The sequence below is a fragment of the Bos indicus genome, chromosome 23, assembly GCF_029378745.1.
Source record: "Bos indicus isolate NIAB-ARS_2022 breed Sahiwal x Tharparkar chromosome 23, NIAB-ARS_B.indTharparkar_mat_pri_1.0, whole genome shotgun sequence".
In the NCBI taxonomy this organism is placed as follows: Eukaryota; Metazoa; Chordata; class Mammalia; order Artiodactyla; family Bovidae; genus Bos; species Bos indicus.
In genome coordinates, this window is record NC_091782.1 from 42,853,656 (window position 1) to 42,873,308 (window position 19,653).

The window sequence follows — 19,653 nt, forward strand, 5'->3', positions numbered from 1 at the left end:
GTCTTTTAACAGAACCCAAGTGAAGCCTGGGAAATAAACAAGAAGGAAAAGTAAATGTGTTTGTTTTTTTTTTAATGATCCCTTTAATCCTTAAAGCACTACTGTGAACAGAGGTAAGGAGAGGAAGAGGGGTTATTTTGAAATGCAACTATCTCCCGCCCAGCACCTCTTTTCAGCTTTCAGTAAAGAAGCGCTCTGAGCTGCAGGCTCATCTCCAAGGCCGTAGGAGCCCCCATAGACCAGAGCCTCACAGACCTCTAAGTTCCAGATTGACGGGCAGTGCTGAGAGGTAGCATCTCTGCATGCACCTCCCGCCCGATCCTCCGCAGAGCGAATGCTTAAACGATTGAGAAATTGGCTTCCGAGTGTGAAGTCTCATTTCCTTCCCGTCGCCAGGCCACCGGTCTCTTTGCTGACGGCCAAGGTGCAAATTAGAAGGTAGCGGGTTTGTCGGGGCCTGTTTGCAGGCCTGTGAGGCCGCCCCTGTGTGGCCTGGCCGCCCGCTGGGAAGGACTCAAAAGGGTGCCTGGGGTTCCAAGCTGCAGAAACGCAAGTGCAGGGCCCGGCACGCCAGTGATGTGTCTCTTTACCCAGAAGCCTATCAGAAACAGGCTGACATCATCCCAGCTAAAATACTCCACCAGCTGTGTTTGCCACAAGTGACGGGGGCAGAGTCAGCCGAGAATCAGAGAAAGCGAGAGGGGGAGAGGGGCGGCAAGGGAGAAGGAAGGTCCGGATTTAATTTACACTCTAAGGGCTGAGGGCTTCCCTTCCTCCTCAGGGGGCTCTCAGAGGGGTTTTCTCCCCAGGCCTGGAGATCCAGTCTCGGTCTTTTCAACTGATTAGAAATCTCTTAACACTTGCACCCATTAGGAAGGTTGAGAGATGTGCAGAGAGTTTTCACTTAATTAGCCAAATCACAGATTTGATTGGGGAAGTTGTGGGAGGAAGGGGGTGGTTTTCTAAAGGACGGATGGCTTTGTGACCCCAGGCGTAAATCCTGCATGGAGGCAGGACCACAGGGACACTTGACTTCATGACCTACCACAGGCGTCCCCAGTGGATGCGGTGTGGCTGGTGGGAGAAGCCCCGAGCTTGGGGTCTGGACAATAGCAGAACAAAAATGGTCTCACTTCTCTCTGAGCTAGGGTTTTTCTCATCACTAAAATGGGCAAATGATTCCTTATACAAGATCATATTTTCAGCATCCACTTTGTTTTTGTACTCCTTTGCTTTCCTGCCGTGCAGAACAGCCCTTGTAAAATTTACTAGCATCCACTAAACAAAAAAAAGGAGTGGGGCGAGGGATATGTACAGGGAAAGGTACCTGACTTTATGCTAATAATCAGCATGTAGATCCCGGGAGAAGGAAAGCCACCCTCTATAGAAACAAGGGAATTTTCACTGAGGGATTATTTTCAGGAGCCGAATTCCTAATTATTATTGTGAAAAGAGACCTCCAGGGTGGTGGATCTGAAGCTCCCTGTGAGGCAGTGTAGCAGAAGAATGCTTTCGCATATCCATCCCCATCTCTGTGGTTTTGTCCTTCCCAGAGCAGTATTTCTTGGCCCAGGCAAAGTATCCTTGCATCCCAGTTCCCCCAGGCTGGTTCTCCTCCAGGAGAATTGAAGGATCTCAGGCACTGTCTGTCAGCCCGTGTGCACCACATGAAGCCTCTCGGTAGCCACCCATGGTCTCCAGAGTCTATGGTGAGCCCAGAAGGGATCCTGAGATGATAATAGCATCAACATGGGAGCCCGTGTGATTCAACTGGAGGGCAGAGCATCGTCTGCTTGGGTGGGAAGCAGGTTAAGAGGTCAGAAAATGCAAGACCTGGAGCCTAAAAGACCCGAGGCTGAATCTGTCCTCCACCCCTGGAGCTTTGGGACCTGGTGCAAATCACAGACTAGTGCACACATGCTTGATGGTGCAAATGACACATGTGCCTTCCATCCGGCTCGTGTTGTAGTGTGAAGAATGAAAGTGATATAAGAATGAAAGTGAAGTGAAGCCAGAGTGTTAGCCACTCAGTGGTGTTACTCTTTGCAATAGCCCGCCAGGCTCCTCTGTCCATGGAATTCTCCAGGCAAGCATACTGGAGTGGGTTGCCATTTCCTTCTCCAGGGGATCTTCTCAACCCAGGGATTGAACCTGGGTCTCCTGCATTGCAGGCGGATTCTTTACCAGCTGAGCCACCAGGGAAGAAAGGAAATTCGCTCAAAAGAACCAGTTCAGTCAGTAGTGGATAGGAGGTCCTCAGCAGTGTTAGTTTCCCTTCCTTGCTTCTGCTTGGGTGGGACTTTGACCCTAAGAAGAGAAAGGTTAGGTCCTGAAAAGTGAATGAGTAAAAGGCTTCATGCTCTTACAAGAGCTTTTGGAAGGAGGGACAGTTTAGAAAAGTCTGGAAGGAAGGCTGAACTTTTCTGGTGAGTCTCTGCCATTTCACTCTGCCTGTGTTCTTGCGGCATATTCCCAGGAGAGGTCCAGGAGCATCCTTCGCCATCGTGTTTCTGTGAAGGAAGTACCATGACCTCACGCCGGCCTGTGTGCACACAACACTGTCTGGTTTTCCTGAGTGTGAGCTGGACTGGAGGGGTCATCTAATGGTTGAGCCCTGCACATCAGTGACCAATGCAGAAACGGGCTCACACACCTCTCCTTTGCAGAAAGGATCTGGGCACCATGCCCACTGAGGAACCCCCGGCCTGGGACAGCCCCACTGGGGGAGCCCTGGATTCCATCTTTGAGCAGCCTCTGCAGCCCTCCGTCTCATGTTCCCCAGGCTTGACTTTTCTGAAGAGTACACAACATTTTGTCAGTACAATTTATCTGTGATGAGGCTGCCTTTTTTCCGTTAGTGCTGGGCTCTGTCTCTCATTAGGGCTGTCTGTCGCTCCCCCAGAGTCAGGAGCTGCCTGCTTCCTTTTACCTCCTTGATGGCTGCTTAATATTCCATGTCATTCTCTTCTCCCAACTCGTGTGTGTGTGTGTGTGTGCGTGCGTGTGCATGCACACACACACCCATACAGCATGTTACAATGACATGCTTACTGTACATCTACTGTTGGCTTTTCTTCCATTTCACTATTTTTTCATGTGACCGCTGTGTTCTGTGAGCTACCAGTGTCTGCATTATGCATTTAATGGGTTAGCTGGTGCCTAAAAATAGCCAGAGCCCTCCTGCAGGCAGCACAGACGCCTGTATAGTCCCTAAGCAGCCAAGGCAGACCGACTTGCCAAACATTTTACACATGGGGCTTGGTGGATGTGAACCCTGATGAATCAGAAAATGGGTAGTGGCTGCCCTCGATGCAAAGCTCATTACGGCCCTGGGTCCAGTGATTGGTGATAAACCTCCTAGCTCTAATGCCAGAAAGGCTCTAGCAGAGAAGCAATATCAAACACATTTTTGTTTGTCTGTGTTCCCTCCCACTCCCCCCAAAAGAAGAAAAATGCTCTGCTTTAGCATGTGTGTGATATAAGTGCCCCCAGCTTGGGGATCTTACATGTGTTATTGAAGCAGATTATCTGGGACCATTGTAGCTTATAGCTTTTTTTTTTTTTTTAAGTAGACTTTATTGTTGAAAGTAGTTTTAGCGGAAAGTACAAAGTTCCCAGACACCTCGAGTTTCCCGTTATTAAAATCTTGCATTTTAATGGAACATGTGTGACTTGTAATTGATGAGCTAATGTTGATGCATTATTATTAACTAAAGTCCATACTTTATATTAGGGTTTACTCTGTGCTGTACATGCTGTAGGTTTTGAGAAATGTGTAATATCACATATCCAGCCTTCCAAGCGTCTTAGAAGATAGCTTCCCCACCCTAAAAAGATCCTTCATGCTTTACCTATGGGTACTCCCCACCCCACCCCCAACCCTGGCAATCACTGATCTGTTTCCATCTCTGTAATTCTCCCTTTTCTAGAACGGCATGCAGTTGGACTCCTACAGTGTGTCGCCTTTCAGACTTCTATCACTTGGGAACATAAATTTACAGTGCCTTCATGTTGTTCTGTGGTTTTGAAAGCTTGTTTCCTTATAGCACTGAATAGTGCACGTTTGTTCTTTAAGGCACGCATTTTCAGACCCTGGTAGGGAGGGAAGGCAAGTGGGACAGACCCGTGTGCCCCAGAGCTGCCCTGGCACCTGCCAACTGGGTCTCTGGGAGCCAAGCGACATTGCGAGAAGAACTCAGCTCATCCATCATGTAGGGCTTGTGTTTGGAGGCGTCTCTGTGCTGGGATGTGGGTTTAATGAAACAGCTTCCACCAAAGACTGAGTCAGGCTTAGCGTGAACGTGATGAAGTGTTTTAAATAGAACACTCACAGACGCTCTTACACTCGACTGAAGAGGTGTGACTGTTTTTATTAATGATTTTTCAACATTGAAGTAAATTGGGCCTCCGTCAGCCCCTCCGTCTTTGCTCCAGTGTTTTCAATTTTTTTTTTTTTTGACATGGAGAATGTGGTCATGCAAACTAGCCTTCGAGGAGAGCAGACAGACTTTTGTCTATGGGTGAAACAGGACCCAGAACTTCACTTGCAGACAAAGTTAGGGATTCCCAGTGTAAGCATGTCACCGAAAGTGAGAGGTCCTCACCGACACCCACTTCTGAGTCATGTCCTCACTCCTGGATGCAGGCAAAATGTGTATATTTGCCATAGGCTCGAGAAAAAAATGCTTCGTAAAACAGAAGCCCTTCACATTTGTGAAAACAGGGATTCTCATGAAGGAAAAGGGAGACAAATTTAAACAACAGGCATTTTGTTTTCTTTATATCCTGCTCTCGGTGATACGTACATATGTGTGTGTCTAGACAGAGCACCAATCTACTGTTGAAAAATACAGCCAAACAGCATAGATGTGCGTATATGCATGCACAGTTTAGATATGGCGGTCTTTGAGTAGCTAGAGGTATTTTACTGAACTTAAACAAGAGCTAAGAATGATCATAAAAGGTGGTCAGTCGCCAGATCAGGAGGCGCACTAAATAATTATCAGCCCAAAGTGAGGATGGCACCTCCCTGTCTTGGTTTCTTCATCTTGAATAGAAGTTGGAGGCGATCGTTTTAGAGGAGCTGGTTTAGCGGGGCTGGAGAGGTGGGGGCAGGTTCCTCTTTGGAGCCGTGGGGAGCAGTGGGTGTGTCTGGAGCCACGGGAGGAGGGCGGGAAAGGGCACAGGAGGCTGGAAGGTGACCACCCCTGAAAAAGAGAGGTGCTGGATGCAAGGCATCCAGGGATGAAAGGCAGAGGGGGCCTCAAGCTGACACCAGAACAAAGGCTATTCATGCTCCCATTTCATCCTCCAGTTTGCTTCAAGTGTTTGGAAAAGGATGTATTTATGTGATGAAAAAAGAGAAACTGGCTGTGTCGAGCTGCCAGGAGTTATATAACAGGTTTTGGTCTTGTATGGTCCTGCCCTCATGAATATATTTTTGTTGGGGTTTAATCGGAGCCCATTTGAACCTCGACAAGGTCATAAAACGAAATCGTGGTTATTAGCGCAGCTGAAAGCACAGAAAGGAACCTCACGCTTGGGGAGAAAGTAACTGAAGTATGACTCAGTGAGCTCAGGGTGAGCACTGCGTCTGACAGGGGACCGTGGGGTGAGGCAGCTGTGGCTCGGCCTGGAACGGCGCCTGTGAAGAGCTGAGCGAGACCCAGGGAAGGTGCAGCTCCTCTCTGGGCCAGGAGCATGTGTCCCGCGGAGTCCCGGCTGGCAGTCGCAGGCCCAGGCAGTCTCTCTGTAGCATCTAAACACTGGCCGCTATTGGCCAGTGGTACGTTGCGGTGTTTTCACTCATGGAGGGCAAACACAGAACCAGTCTTTCAGATTTGTCCTGAGCACCCATTACAAGCCAGGAGGTGTCCTGCACCCTGAGGATAAATCAGTGAGTGAACCAGGTGGGATCTCAGCACAGCACCCCCCACCCAGAACATACCGTCTCTTGGGAGTTCGTGGGCCGAGGTGAAATGGAGAAATATGGAAGTAAAGAAAATGACACGTCAAAAGATAACACGTGCTGTGGGAAAAAATAAAGCAGACTAAAGAGGATGGGGAAAAGAAGGATGCAGAATAGTTCAACAGGGTGTTTGGTGACACTCTGAGAAGGGGAACAGGAGGCAACAGGACACAGAGCAAAAAGGCTTTCAAGTGGAGGGAATAGCGGATGCACAGCCCAGAGGCACAAGCGTCTTTTGAAGTGAAAGACCAACGAGAAGACCAGCATTACTGCGGTGCAGGATTGAAGGGGTGGGATGCAGACCATGCCAGGCTTGTTCACAGGGCTTTTTCTCCCAGTGAGAAGCTGGCTTGGCCAGGACTGTGACCGAGGAGGCAGTGAGAAATAGGCTCATCCTAGCTGTATTTGGAAGAGAGAACCCCTTGGACTTGCTTGTGATTTAGATGCGTGCGGTCTGGGAGGAGGAGCCCAGGAACGTACGATGCCCAGGCTGTTGACCTGAACACTGGAAGTGTGAGGACGCGGCTCTTGGAGGTGCCAGGAGGAACCCAGGAGGGGCGTATCAGGGGTCTGTTTGGGACATGTTCAGTTAGAGTTGCCAGTATATAGCCAAGTGGACATCGCCAGGTAACATGGTTGCCAGTATCCAAACAGGCCTTGGTGAAATTACTGGTTTTGTATGCGTGTTCTGGCTCCTCACTGAAGGCAGGAACTAGGTCTTAAACAGTAAGTCTCACACTCTCAGTGTTACATTTTGAACTTGATTCAAACTGCAAAACCTGGAATGTGAAGCACTTAATAATATTTCTCAGCACCAGAGGGAGCCCCACACGGGCCTCAAGTTCAAGGAATTCAGACTCATTTCTGGTTTAAAGCGACATCATGTCCCAGAATCCCACCATGTCTGTTTCATATCCACAGTCGTACCTGTTGGCCTTGACAGCATGTTTTGAGGCAGATAATGCTCCTCTGTAAGGGAATTTCAAGCAGCAGACCCAGCCATATACATTCTCACTGGAAAATCTGTCAGTATGATTTCTTCATTAATTGTTAATGATTAGTTAACCTTTGAGAATGTTTATGACCTTCTGAGAAACCTAATTGCAAAATGAAAATACTTTTGTTATGACTATTTCAGTGTGCTTATTTGAGATATGTGTAAATGAGAGTTTAACCTTCACCTGAGGAAGGGCAAAACCTTACTTTAGTTCACATATATCCAGCCCCCCCCAAAAAAAGTGCATTACCTAGATAATTCAGGCTACAGCATTAGGAAGGGAAGAATATTCATGAGGATAAATATTAGCGAGGATAAATAACTAGGAGAAAGATAACATGGGGCCTGAGCCATGCAGGTAAGCCATGCTTACCACAATCAGATGACCTGAATCTTCTGCTCCTAATTTGTATGGACCCAGCTGAAGGGGTGGCATCTTTTCCTGGGATGGCAGAGCTCTCTGGGGAGAAGACAAAGCAAGCTTTTAGGAGGAAGGGACCAAAGGCAAGCTTTTGAAATGACAGAGATTTCCCCAAAGCTCTCTAGGTTAAAATAACCCATTATCATTGCCTTTTTCAGCATACCTCTCAAATATTCTCCTCTCTCCTCATCACTTTTCTTTCATGCATTATTAGGTAGGCTGTTCAAGCTATCAGGCACCTCACAGAATTTCATTCTAAGACCTGCTTTTGGAGTTTTGAGATGATAGAACAATGAAGGGCTTTTAAAATGCCCCCAAATATGGTGTATGTAACGGGGGAGCAGGTACATCTATATCATTCCTTATGGAGTCATCAGTAACGTTACTTGTCACAAAGGCTTTGAAGCCATCTTCTTAATGAGTCTGTCGCACTTGGCAACATGTAAAAGTCTTCAGGTAGATTTGTACACAGAAGTTATTTTCAGAATGTGAACACCGGCTGCTCCGAGGGATGTGTGTAATATGGCTGACACAGCAAGAACCCCTTGGTTGGTAGTTGTTGGGCTGACCGTCAGCACAGCTCTACCCAGGAGCAGGGCTCACCTAGGAAATGCAGCCAACAGTCCCCACTTGAAGTAGGATTTGTTTCCTCTGCTCTGTGTATGATGATAATGGCTTTAAGCGGTTTGGGACAGGATTCATGGAACTAGCTCCAGGTTGGTCCTCCCAATTGGAACTCAGTGGGTATCCCCATCTGATACTGTAACGCGTAGGTATGTTTGTATACGTCTGCATGATGTGAACATAGCTCTGTAATTGAATATCAGCCTCATATATAGGGAGATACTTGATTTGCATAGCAGATGTAAGGCTGATGCTATTTCACAATTTTTTGTCTCATGGAACAAATCCATAACCTCGGGTCATTGGATTCTATTTATTCCAAGTAACATTCACCACTTTGGGGGTAGTGTAAATGTTAAGTTCATCTCTTCTGGTGATACTATAATATCTTTGTTCACAGGGGCAGAGATCATAACATAGGAAAAAAGAAAACGGGTTTGGGGGCCACAGAGACTGGGATTAAATCCCAACTCCATCAGGGTATAGTCATGACATTAGGTCACTGATTCAATCTCTTTGACACTTAGAGATCCTTAGTTGTAAAATCGGAACAACAGCATTTTTCTCACTAGTTTATGTGAGTGTCAAATGAAATACTTTTTGTGAAGTGTGTACCTAAATGTTTAACAGATAGTAGGAACTCAAAAATTTTTTTAATTCTCTTTTCGTTATTCAGATAGTCCATAACAATGAAATTTTCCCCAGATAATATGAACATTTATATGGGCTCATGCCCACACACTGGAGAAGGAAATGGCATCCCACTCCAGTATTCTTGCCTGGAGAATCCCATGGACAGAGGAGCCGGGCAGGCTACAGTCCATGGGGTCGCAAGAGTCGGTCACAACTTAGCGATTAAACCACCACCATGCCCACACACATACTGTAGTCATAGGCTTTCATATAAATTCATTCTAGTTGTTTTTTCTAAAAACACTTAGGTCTTCTATGGAGCAAATAAAGTATATCATTCAAGAAGTGCATCTAAAACAGGATTAATCACAGTTGTCAAAAAAAAATAGATTAAGTAGAAAAGCCACAATCCATGTAAATTACATGAAATTATACTACTTTTAAAGTGAGATATTTTAATTATTTATGTGTTTCTGGATGTGTGCCTGTGCATGAAATTCAACATTTTCAATATTATTGTATTTAGTCAATACAGCCATCTTTCTATATCTGTGGGTTCCACACCTGTGGAGTCAACCAATCACAGATGGAAAATATTTATGGAGAAAAAAAATTCTAGAAAGTTCCAAAAAGCAAAACTTGAGTAGTTCCTTGGCAACAATTTACATAACATTTACATTATGAGTAATGTAGATGAGTTAATGTATGCAGACAATGTGTGTAGGTTATATGCAAATACCGTGCCCTTTTATATGGACTTGAGTATCCTTTCAGTCATTTCAATGTATCGAAATTTATGGTAATACATGGCACACGTGTGCGTGCTCCAGTTGTGTCTGACTCTTTGAGATGCTATGGACTGTAGACTGCTAGGCTCCTCTGTCCATGGGATTTTCCAGGCAAGAATACTGGAGTGGGTTGCGATGCCCTCCTCCAGGGGATCTTCCTGACCCAGGGATTGAACCTCCGTCTCCTGCAGTTCCTGCATTGGCAGGCAGTTTCTTTATCACTAGCGCCACCTGGGAAGCCTGCAGCCTAGAGAAAACAACAGCTACTGAAAGCATGCTGGGCTTCCCCTGCTTTCAGTATTTGTCTTTCAGACAAGAGAGACTGACTGGAGTGCCTGGGCCTGACCGTGTGGCTGGGCCAAGCCCGTGAACTGTTTTGTATTCACTGCACCCTCAAACCCCTGCAGTGTTGCCCGGTTTCAGGTCCTGGGGAAGCCCTCCCTGTTTTCTCCAGCTCTCTTTGGTTCTCCTTCTCCTAAATTCCTAGAATATGCATTCATTTGTCCAACAAATACTTATTTTCAACTACGTGCCAGGTACTCTTTTCGGGGCCAGGGACACAGTGATGAACACGTAAGTGCCTGCCTCATGAAGCTAAAATACAGTCTTAACTCTGATGCCTGTTCAGCGCTGCCATTGGTGAGGATAGCATCTGTCCAGTGATTAATAAAGCACAGGAACATACTTTGGGCTTGAGTCACATGCAGCGCTCAGCACCTGAACACTAAGTAGGTGTTCCATCATCCTTAGGGGGGGGTCCATTGACTTGTTTTAACAGAGACCAGCTACAGAGCAGATACACAGTAAAACTATATTTTGAATACTGAATTTAACTTTGACTGGCTTCGCTATACGGTAAACACAGGTACAGCAGAAAATTAAGAGGCTTATTTACATGTGTTGGTAGAGGCAGATTGGGGAACTGAGTCTGTCTTTTCTTCCCATCAGCTTATGTGCAAATGTATGTTTGTGTACATGTGTATATGCGATAAAACAAGGATGAAACATCTTCATCTTTTCCTTCTTTCTCTTCTCCCTCTCTCTCCCTGTTCCCACAGGTCAGCGTGGAAGTTTTGGTAGAGTATCCTTTTTTTGTGTTTGGACAGGGCTGGTCATCCTGTTGCCCGGAGAGGACCAGCCAGCTCTTTGATTTGCCGTGTTCCAAACTCTCCGTCGGGGACGTCTGTATCTCGCTCACCCTCAAGAACCTGAAGAACGGCTCTGTTAAAAAGGGCCAGCCCGTGGATCCGGCCAGCGTCCTGCTGAAGCACTCAAAGGCCGACGGCCTCGCGGGCAGTAGACACAGGTATGCCGAGCAGGAAAACGGGATCAGTCAGGGAAGCGCCCAGATGCTCTCTGAGAACGGCGAACTGAAGTTTCCCGAAAAAATAGGATTGCCGGCCACGCCCTTGCTCACCAAAATAGAACCCAGCAAGCCCGCGGCCACGAGGAAGAGGAGGTGGTCAGCGCCCGAGACCCGCAAACTGGAGAAGTCGGAAGACGAGCCACCTTTGACTCTTCCCAAGCCTTCTCTCATTTCTCAGGAGGTTAAGATTTGCATCGAAGGCCGCTCTAACGTAGGCAAGTAGAAGCCGCGTGGGGAAGGGAAAGCTGGCCCTCCTTTATCATTTGTATCCAGATTACAGATGTACTGTAGGTTAAATAACTCAGTATTTACATGTTATCCTCTTACTTTAGGGTTCTGTTATAACCTTGTCATTAGAGTTACAGCGGGCGTTGGACAGGCGATCGGTGCATATGCTTTTTCCAGGCGTGTCTCTCGGCAGGTGGGGTGCCAGGGTAGGTCCAGCCCAGGCTCCAGGCAGGTGGTGGGCATCCTGGTTGAGATGAAGGTGGCCCCATGGCACCCGCCTTTTCTGGCATCGTGGATGCACCCACGGGGGCACCGACTTCCACCGGCTTCAGAGGGATGGTCTACGGGAAGGGAGCTGCGTCAGGGGGGTGTGCGTGTGCCTGGGTGACACTTCTGTGAGGGTGTCTTTCTCTCTGCCTCCCTCTCTCTTGCTCTCAGCACCAGATTGGAGGTCTGGGGGAATGTCCTCAGGAGGTTCTCCCGTGCAGAATCAGCATCGGGGCCTCCGAGAGAGGTACCAGACAGCAGATGGAAAGCTAACCGTGTAAAGGAACATTCCCCGCCCCCCCCCCAACTTATTTTACAATAAAAGCAACTTTTAATCATAGAGATAAATATATATATATATATATATATTTCCCCCTATGGGGCCTGACTGCACTGATATTTTTTTAAAGAGCAACTGCCACCCATGGGATTTCGTTTCTGCTTTACTAGTGCAGTAGTGATGTCTCCAGGGCGTCGTGGTGGGCAGGCGGCCCTTGCTGGCATCGCTCCGCACTGGTTGGGGGGGGGCGCTGGGCAGCAGGGGTGGGGGAAAGTGAACACCCCCTCCAGTCTCTGTGCAGTGTTAGGAAAACCAATCAGGTTAATTGCATTGACTTCGCTCCCAAGAGACAGACAAACTGCCCTTCAAAAGAGCTGCAGAAGCTCTTTGCTTTGGGTTTGCAAATCTTTTGTCTTTTAACTCTAGTACTGTTTATAGTTCATGACAATGGACAACTCGGGTGCCACTTTTTTCAGATTCCAGTGTGACGTGAGGAAATAAGATTTTGAAGATAAGCATATATATTACTATCTCTAAGTACTTAAAATGCCGTTCACACTTTATTACCAAGCATCTTGGTCTCTCATTCAACAAGTACTGTATCTCACTTTAAACTCTTTGGGAAGAAAAACAGAAAAGAAAAAAAAAAAACTAAGTTGCTTTCTTTTTTTTTTTTTTTTTAACACTGTAACTACATTTCAGCTCTGCAGAGTTTCTCACGGAGCAAGATGCTGAAAGTTTCAAAGTGGTTTCAAGGGATGAATGTGAATTATGAACTTGTATGTGACAATGAATGACCACCAAGTACAGCCTGACAGGAGGCACTCTTCACTTTGATGTCTCTGAAAGGATTTAAAAAGCATATGCAGAGCTGGCAGAGGAACTGAGAGGGAAGGGATGGGGAAAAAAAAAAAAAAGAATACTCACTTTTGTCCAGTGTTTTTCTTTTTAAGATGAACTTTTAAAGAACCTTGCGATTTGCACATCTTGAGTTTATAAATTTGTGTGATATTCCTGCAGTTTTTATCAAATAACATTGTGGGAAAGGCTTGGGGGACTGAACGAGCATAAATAAATGTAGCAAAATTACTTTCTAACCTGCCTAAACTCTAGGCCTTTTATAAGGTTATGTTCCTTTCAAGATTCATTTTTGGTCTTCTTACCGTATCTGTCACATAAAACCAGGTCTTAGCAGGACAACTCTGAGAATTTTCTTCAGATTCATTGAGAGAGTTTTCCATGAAGACATTTATATATGTGAGCAAGTTTGTTTTTTTTTTAAGAAAACAATTATTATTGTTGTTATTAATGTTATTTTCAAAATGACTTTCTTTTTCCATCTGAAATCAAGATTTAATGTTTGGTACAAACCCAGATAGGGTCTTTCACAGTTGAGACCTTTTATCCCCAGAGATCTGAAAAATTGTTTGTGGGTTTTGAGTGTGCGTTTTAAGTGCTTAAAAGTTTTATAAGGAGAGAGAAATTTTTAAATATTCTTACTTGGAATGGCTGCAAAGAATCTGAACAAATACCTGATTTTTCTTTTACCATTGAAAATAGTACTTTTTCCATTTCACAGATTAAAAAAAAATTCTCGTCAGCCCACATTCTGGCTTTCCAGTATTCCTTCACATTTAGCTCTCAGCAGAACTGATGATTTTTAGAAACCATTTCTGGGGTGTACCAAAAACATTGGAGTAGGTTTTGAACTGCTAGATCAGTCCTTGACTTTCTTCGGTGTTCATTACCCTCTCAGCATGCTAGCAGAGAGCTGGGTGAGTCCATTCTTGCAGTCATATTGCTTATTTAGTGCTGTATTTTTTTAAACGTCTCTGTTCAGAGAACTTGCTTAATCTTCCATATATTCTGCTCAGGGCACTTGCAATTATTAGGTTTTGTTTTTCTTTTTTTGTTTTGACAGTAAGAGGAATAAGGGGCTGCCATACAGACTTTGTCCTCCTCAGTCCCATTCACGTGGACTCAGAGAAACACCCACCACCTTTTGGCTTCTTTTGAGTATTGAACTAACCGGATCCACACCTCCAACACTAAAACGGGAAAACATGCGTGGTTTGGAGCAATAGGAACATCATCATTGTTTTTCGTACTTTTGTTTCAGGTATAGGAATTATCAAAGAGTCGGTTCTTTCTAAACATTGTCCCGTTTCACCTTCCTGCTTCTTTAGTGTGGGCAATACTTTCCGTGCCAATAGAGTCTGATCAGTGTGCTCTAGAGAAAGTGTAGGTAGGCCCCTCTTGGCTTTTTCCTTATTCTCTCCATCCTTTTCCTGTGCCGGCCGGCCGGAGAAGGGCTGGAAGGAAGGAGCCAGGAAGAGGAGAGCCTCCTGCTGGGCGATTGCCCTGCTCGGGGAAGCCGAGGCCCCGGGGCAGGGAACTTTCGGAGGAGCCCCGCGTTTCCCTTGCCCTGGTGCAGAAAAGAGCAAACAAAGGAGATCGTCCCCTCCTCTCCGCGAGGAATAGTGGCGCGCAGACGGGAAGCAGGCAGACTCATTTCTAAGGCGCACTCTGGGGCAATCGAGCCAGGATCAGCCCCTGTTCCACCGTCCTTTCCTCAAGTAGGTGGGCCCCCACCCGCTCAGGTCTGTATCCTGGAGACTTGGAGCCCTGCCTCCTCCGAGCGTGGGCAGGAAGCGTGGTCCACCGCGTGCGCGCCTTCCGAGCCTCGGGTGCAGGCGGCTGCGGAGGGGCCGGGCCTCCTGCGGACAATGGCCACCGCTCCTCTGTGGCAGCTCTCGCCTCCAAATAGGAAGGCCATCCGGAGGACAGGGGCCCTCCTCTCGTTGGCACACGTGGGCGAGTGCCGAGGCCCCCAGAGCAGCCCGGTCACCGCACCCGCGTAGCCCACCTAACAGTGCCGGGCGTAGAAACTCCGGCGCCGCGCAGCTTGCGAGGAGCAGCCATGTGCCTCTGTGCCGTGCCCACTTTGCAATATTTACCTAACCCATCTTTTGTTCTTCTTACCCGTTTTCCATTTTTAAAGTAGTAACAGCAGGCCTTTTGCGTTTACAGTGGAACACAATCACAAAGAAATTAGTCAGGGAGAAAAGAAAAAAAAATTCACCAACAAACAAGGACCTCTCTTTCTAGGGATTTCTAAATCTATAAAATGACTGTTCCTTAGGATGTTTCAACTTCAGAATTATTTCAGTTTGGGCCACATTGGGGGCGGGGCGGGACGGCTAGAGAGATGGATACCACTTACCTCAAATCTTTTCAAGTGGAAATCCAAAATTGCTTTTTCATTTGGACGTTCAGGATGATTTTCTATGTCGGTCAATTTTGTGTCTTTTCCAACTCACCCCCATTTGTTTTGGGAGGAATTTCTTCTTTTTTTTCCCATTGCTGTCCTCAATCCCATCTCACCCTGAATCATGACCCTCTGTGTGTTCGGTTAGGTGAGCGCTTCGGGTTTTCTCGCCCACCGGGAAATGGCAGCACCCCCTCCTCCTCCCCCCCAAGGAACTCTGCAGAACCTTTCACACCTCTAACTCAGGGACGGGGCTGGCGTGTGTGTGGTACACTGACGTGTCCAGAAGCAGCACTTTGACTGTTCTGGGAGTAGGGTTGTACAACTTCAAGGAATGTTTGGATTTCCTGCATCTTGTGGATTTCTCCTTAGATACCGCATAGATTGCAATATAATGCTGCATGTTCAAGACGAACAGTAGCTCCTAGAAATCATAAAATCCACTCTTTGCACATAGTTCGATCTTTACTGAAATACATTGCCAAAATTTACTTTTGTTGTATAGCTTTGGAATTTTTTTTTTTTAAGGAAACAATTGACAATACCGTTTAACATCTGTGACTACTAAGGAAGCCTGTTTGTTTCATAGAGGAAAAAAAAAGTCTCAAATGCTTTTGAAGACACTAAATGCCATGCTATTTCAGATCTGGGTGAAGAAGCAGAGCTCTGGGGATGGAAGGCCGGGCTTTTTGAGCTGTGTTGGTTGTCATGGCTACTGTTTGATGAACTGTAAGCAGCTCGACAAACCGTGGTCCGTTTCCTCCTAAAACCCTTTGCACATCCTATCTCCTAGTCACCCATGATAATCCCAGGTGAAAAAAGGGCCAGCAGTCTCCATGGTCCAATCCCGCTTCTTCAGGGTGATGTGAAAGCAAAGGAAATGACGCTGTGTGGGCTTTTCAAGCGAAGCGGAAGTCTCTGCTTCCACCTTTGTTTTCAACCCAGAATTTCTGAAATAGAAAATTTAAGAACACATCTAGTAATAACTATACAGAGAACATACTTGGCTATAAAGCACATGCCTATCTATGCCATTGTGTTAGGTTGGTTTCCTCTTTTTTTCCTCCACGGACAGTGTTGTGTTTCTGTTGATAGGGAAACTCCAAACTGTTTGCACACCTCTACTCCGGAGCTAAGATTTCTTTTACATAGATGACCTCGCTTCAAATAAGTTACCTTACTGATAGATCTTTCTTGTAGCACTATACCTTGTGGGAAATTTTTTTTTTTTAATGTACACCTAATTTGAGAAGCTGAAGAAAAAAAAACTTTGAAGCACTCACTTTGAGGAGTACAGGTAATGTTTTACAAAATTGCACAAAAGAAAAATGAATGTCAAAATGATTCATTCAGTGTTTGAAAGATATGGATCTGTTGAAACAATGAGTTTCATACCTTGTTTGTAAAAAAAAAAAAAAAAAAGCATAAAGGTTGAAAGTTACATGTTTTTTTGTATATAGAAATATGTCATGTCTAAATGATCAGATTTGTATGGTTATGGCCTGAAAGATTACTACTTAAAAGGCTCTTCAACTATACCTATGCTTCCTCTAGGTTTTTGTTACATAGAACCCTCTTCTGAGGGAGACTAATTCTGTATTTTGCAATTAGAGAATACTGTTCATTCCTATGCCGAAAGTACTTCTCCGAGCTCCCTTCTTAGTTTAAACTCTTAAGCCATTGCAACTCCTTTTTCTCCAGAGATGATGTTTGACATTTTCAGCACTTCCTGTTCCAGTAAACCCAAAGAATATAATTCTGAACAAGAAGTGTTTGTAACAAGGGATCCTGGCTACCAAGAAAACGGGGCTCATCACGAGGACACACACACACACAAATGTTCAGCCTTCTCTGCCCCCCGACACCTCATTTCAATGGCGGGGGGTGGGGGGTTAAACAAGAATTTTAGTTGAGATGCCTCATTTCACTTTGGTTTGTTTTTTTTTCTTTCTTTACCATTAAGAGGCCAAAATTAACGTGGAGCAACTTCTCAGAAGTCATATTCTGTCCAGAAATCAAGCCAGCAGAAACTGGACAGCTGGCAGGGGAGGGGCAGGATGTTGGGCAGATCCCCCCTCCAGTTCTTAAAATTCAGAATCTGAGCCCCTCCCTACATTACACGCAATGTTTCTGGTAGCTGACATTCACCTGTACGACGGCGGGAGGGAACAGCGGCTTCAGTTCTCGCGTCCTCACGACTTGCATACAAATGGTTCAGCTGTATTAAAATTAAGTGCTTTTGGCCAATAGGTGGTAGCTCTCCAGTAACCGTCTCTTAAGAATTTCCGTCACTTTTCTCAGCTGAAAGGACTCCAGTCTTCCACTGCAGATATTTGGAGACTTCACCCAAGTTTTCTTTCCCTTTAGTTTGTTCGTTTGCTGTCTGGGACGGCCGATGAGCCAGTCTCCTTTTCCATGGCCAGTCTGAAGGCCCCCTTTGGAAGTGCTGTTTGCAGTCATCCTTGCCGAGGTAACAGGAACTGTCCTCTGGAATAAATGGCAAGTCTGAACAGTTACCAAGCTGGGTGTGTAGGTTTCCTCTGGTTCCTAACACGAACCGCCTACTCTTCAATTAATCCAGTTCAGGAGTGGGGTGAATTTCTTTATTGTCGGTGAACATTAAACTTGATACCTGTGTACATCAGTTCTGTGAATTTGGCCTTTTAGGGGAGGTTTTTTTTTTTTCCTCCTCAGCCTTCACTGCTCCCTGTACACCCAAATTAGTGTCAGCTGAAAGGCTCCAGCAGAGCCCTGCCAGCATTTTCTGGTGGCCTTTGGTTAAGACAAGAGTCCTAATTTCTAGCCAGTGGGGTCCTGGCCCCAGGGCCATCTCTGAGAATCACACCGAATGTGTTTTTCTAATATCAGCTCACGACCTACCAACCTTCCAATCGTACGCCTCCCACCGGCCAAGGAAAAAGAGACACCAGAACTTTGAGGGCACTATCAGACTGACATGGCCAGTACAGAGGAGAACTAGGGAAGGGATGATGATTTGCACCTTATTGAAAAGAAAAACTTAAGTGCATACATAGTTAAGAGCTTTTATTGTGACAGGAGAACTTTTTTCCATATGCGTGCATACTCTCTGTAATTCCAGTGTAAAATATTGTACTTGCACTAGCTTTTTTAAAACAAATATTAAAAAAAAAAATGGAAGAATTCCTATTCTATTTTCTAATCGTGGTGTGTCTATTTGTAGGATACACTCGAGTCTGTTTATTGAATTTTATGGTCCCTTTCTTTGATGGTGCTTGCAGGTTTTCTAGGTAGAAATTATTTCATTATTATAATAAAACAATGTTTGATTCAAAATTTGAACAAAATTGTTTTAAATAAATTGTCTGTAAACCAGTACAAGTTTATTGTTTCAGTATACTCGTACTAATAAAATAACCGTGCCAATTGCAAACGTGTCTGTGCCTTGTGTCAGGTCCTTGGAAACCAGGGAGGCTGAGGAAGTGGTGGGCCTTCTTCTTGATCCGCTGTGATCGCTGGGTAGGTTTGTGGTGGCAAAGGTGACATAAGGCTTTGCCTTTCTTACTAATTTTGGGGAGTGGTAAGTGGGTCGGTTGTGCTTGAGATGAGAATCAGATAAAAGTCAGGTTTCAACATCTGATGTTTCAGCTCATTCCATTTGTTTCTCCTCTCTGCACACTGCTGTTTTTACAAGAGATTTTTCTTCTCAACAGAATTTGGCATCTTTGTGGGCTTGTAGCATTATCGATATGTTTCTGTAAGCGTTGCTGCACACTGGTTAATGGTCTGAAGGTGGAAAGTTCATTTGTGTTTCTTGGAGTTCATGCCTGTTAGAAACTCAGAGGTTTGCACTGTGTCCGCTCTCAGATGGAGGAGACTTGGCAGTTGCCCCAGAAAGGAATTCCTCCAGGACCCAGTCAGGTAAGGCCCTCTACCTGCATCTGCACACGTGGCTGTCCAATCCTTCCAGGCTCCAGCTTCTGCGGCGCTGGAAGAGAACTCTTGGCATCCAATTCAGCGTTGTTGCTCACCCCAGGCAGGGATGGGTATCTCTTTTCCTGTTAGTCGTCTTGTTTCGGTGTATCGGGACATCTCACCAGGACTCTGCTGTTAGGCCTGCGGCATCGAGGTCCTGTTGTACTAAGAATGCTAGTGTGAACGAATGTTGGTGTGATGCACTGAGCCTTGAAACCCAGACAACAAGGCTGTTCAAGCCCTCAGTCTGGGCAGACGTGGGCCGCTCTGATGCAGCAGTCTGGACCGCCACCTGCTCTGCTGTTGTAATAGTAGCTGCTAATGGTCCTGACAAGTCTGGGTTCCAAGAGCTGCGAGTCTTACCTGAGCCAGTCTGGTTGATGAGAGGAAAGCCTTTGCTTCACAGGCGGCAACGAGGTCGACCTTGAAACCACCAGGAGCCTACAGTGCACAGGAAGCCCTGTACAATCAGCAGGTCGGAGGGCATCCAGGGCAGGCTCCCCCACGCCCACTGCTACTGGAGGCAGCGATGAATCTGCAGAGGGTCAGGGAGCCTTAGAAGTGAAACCTCTGCTTCAACATGTTCCTGATGAGGTTCTGGCTTCTGTGATCTGTTTTCGCTTCCCTAAAAACCAGGTGAGTGAGGAACTGCCTCACTCCCCTTGGTGGAAACAGAGCGGGTAGTCTGGAAAGTCTTTGCACAAGATGGATAAAGCAGGCACACGTCCTCACGGATAGGACTGGACAGCCCCAAGCCAAGACAGGAGTATGAAGGATGCTGTTCTGGAAGTTTCCTGACTACTTACTGGCAGTCCCTTTTTAAGAGGTTTAAGACTTCTCTTCCACTTCTTTCCCTTCT

General features: G+C 46.0%; 1 protein-coding gene across 27 annotated transcripts in view; it reads left to right on the forward strand.

Moving 5' to 3' along the window:
• ATXN1 (ataxin 1) overlaps window positions 1-18,252 on the forward strand; it is a 426,916-nt gene extending 408,664 nt beyond the window's left edge. For 26 of the 27 annotated variants that reach the window (XM_070777661.1, XM_070777663.1, XM_070777660.1 and 23 more), the window contains 2 exons: window positions 10,490-11,012; window positions 12,275-18,252. In XM_070777661.1, the coding sequence (XP_070633762.1) occupies window positions 10,490-11,012; window positions 12,275-12,369 (618 nt within the window). In that variant the 3' untranslated portion in view covers window positions 12,370-18,252. Of the gene's footprint in view, window positions 1-10,489 lie in introns of all 27 variants that reach the window. The other variant, XM_070777675.1, reaches the window with a different exon arrangement.
• Window positions 18,253-19,653: the final 1,401 nt, after the last annotated feature.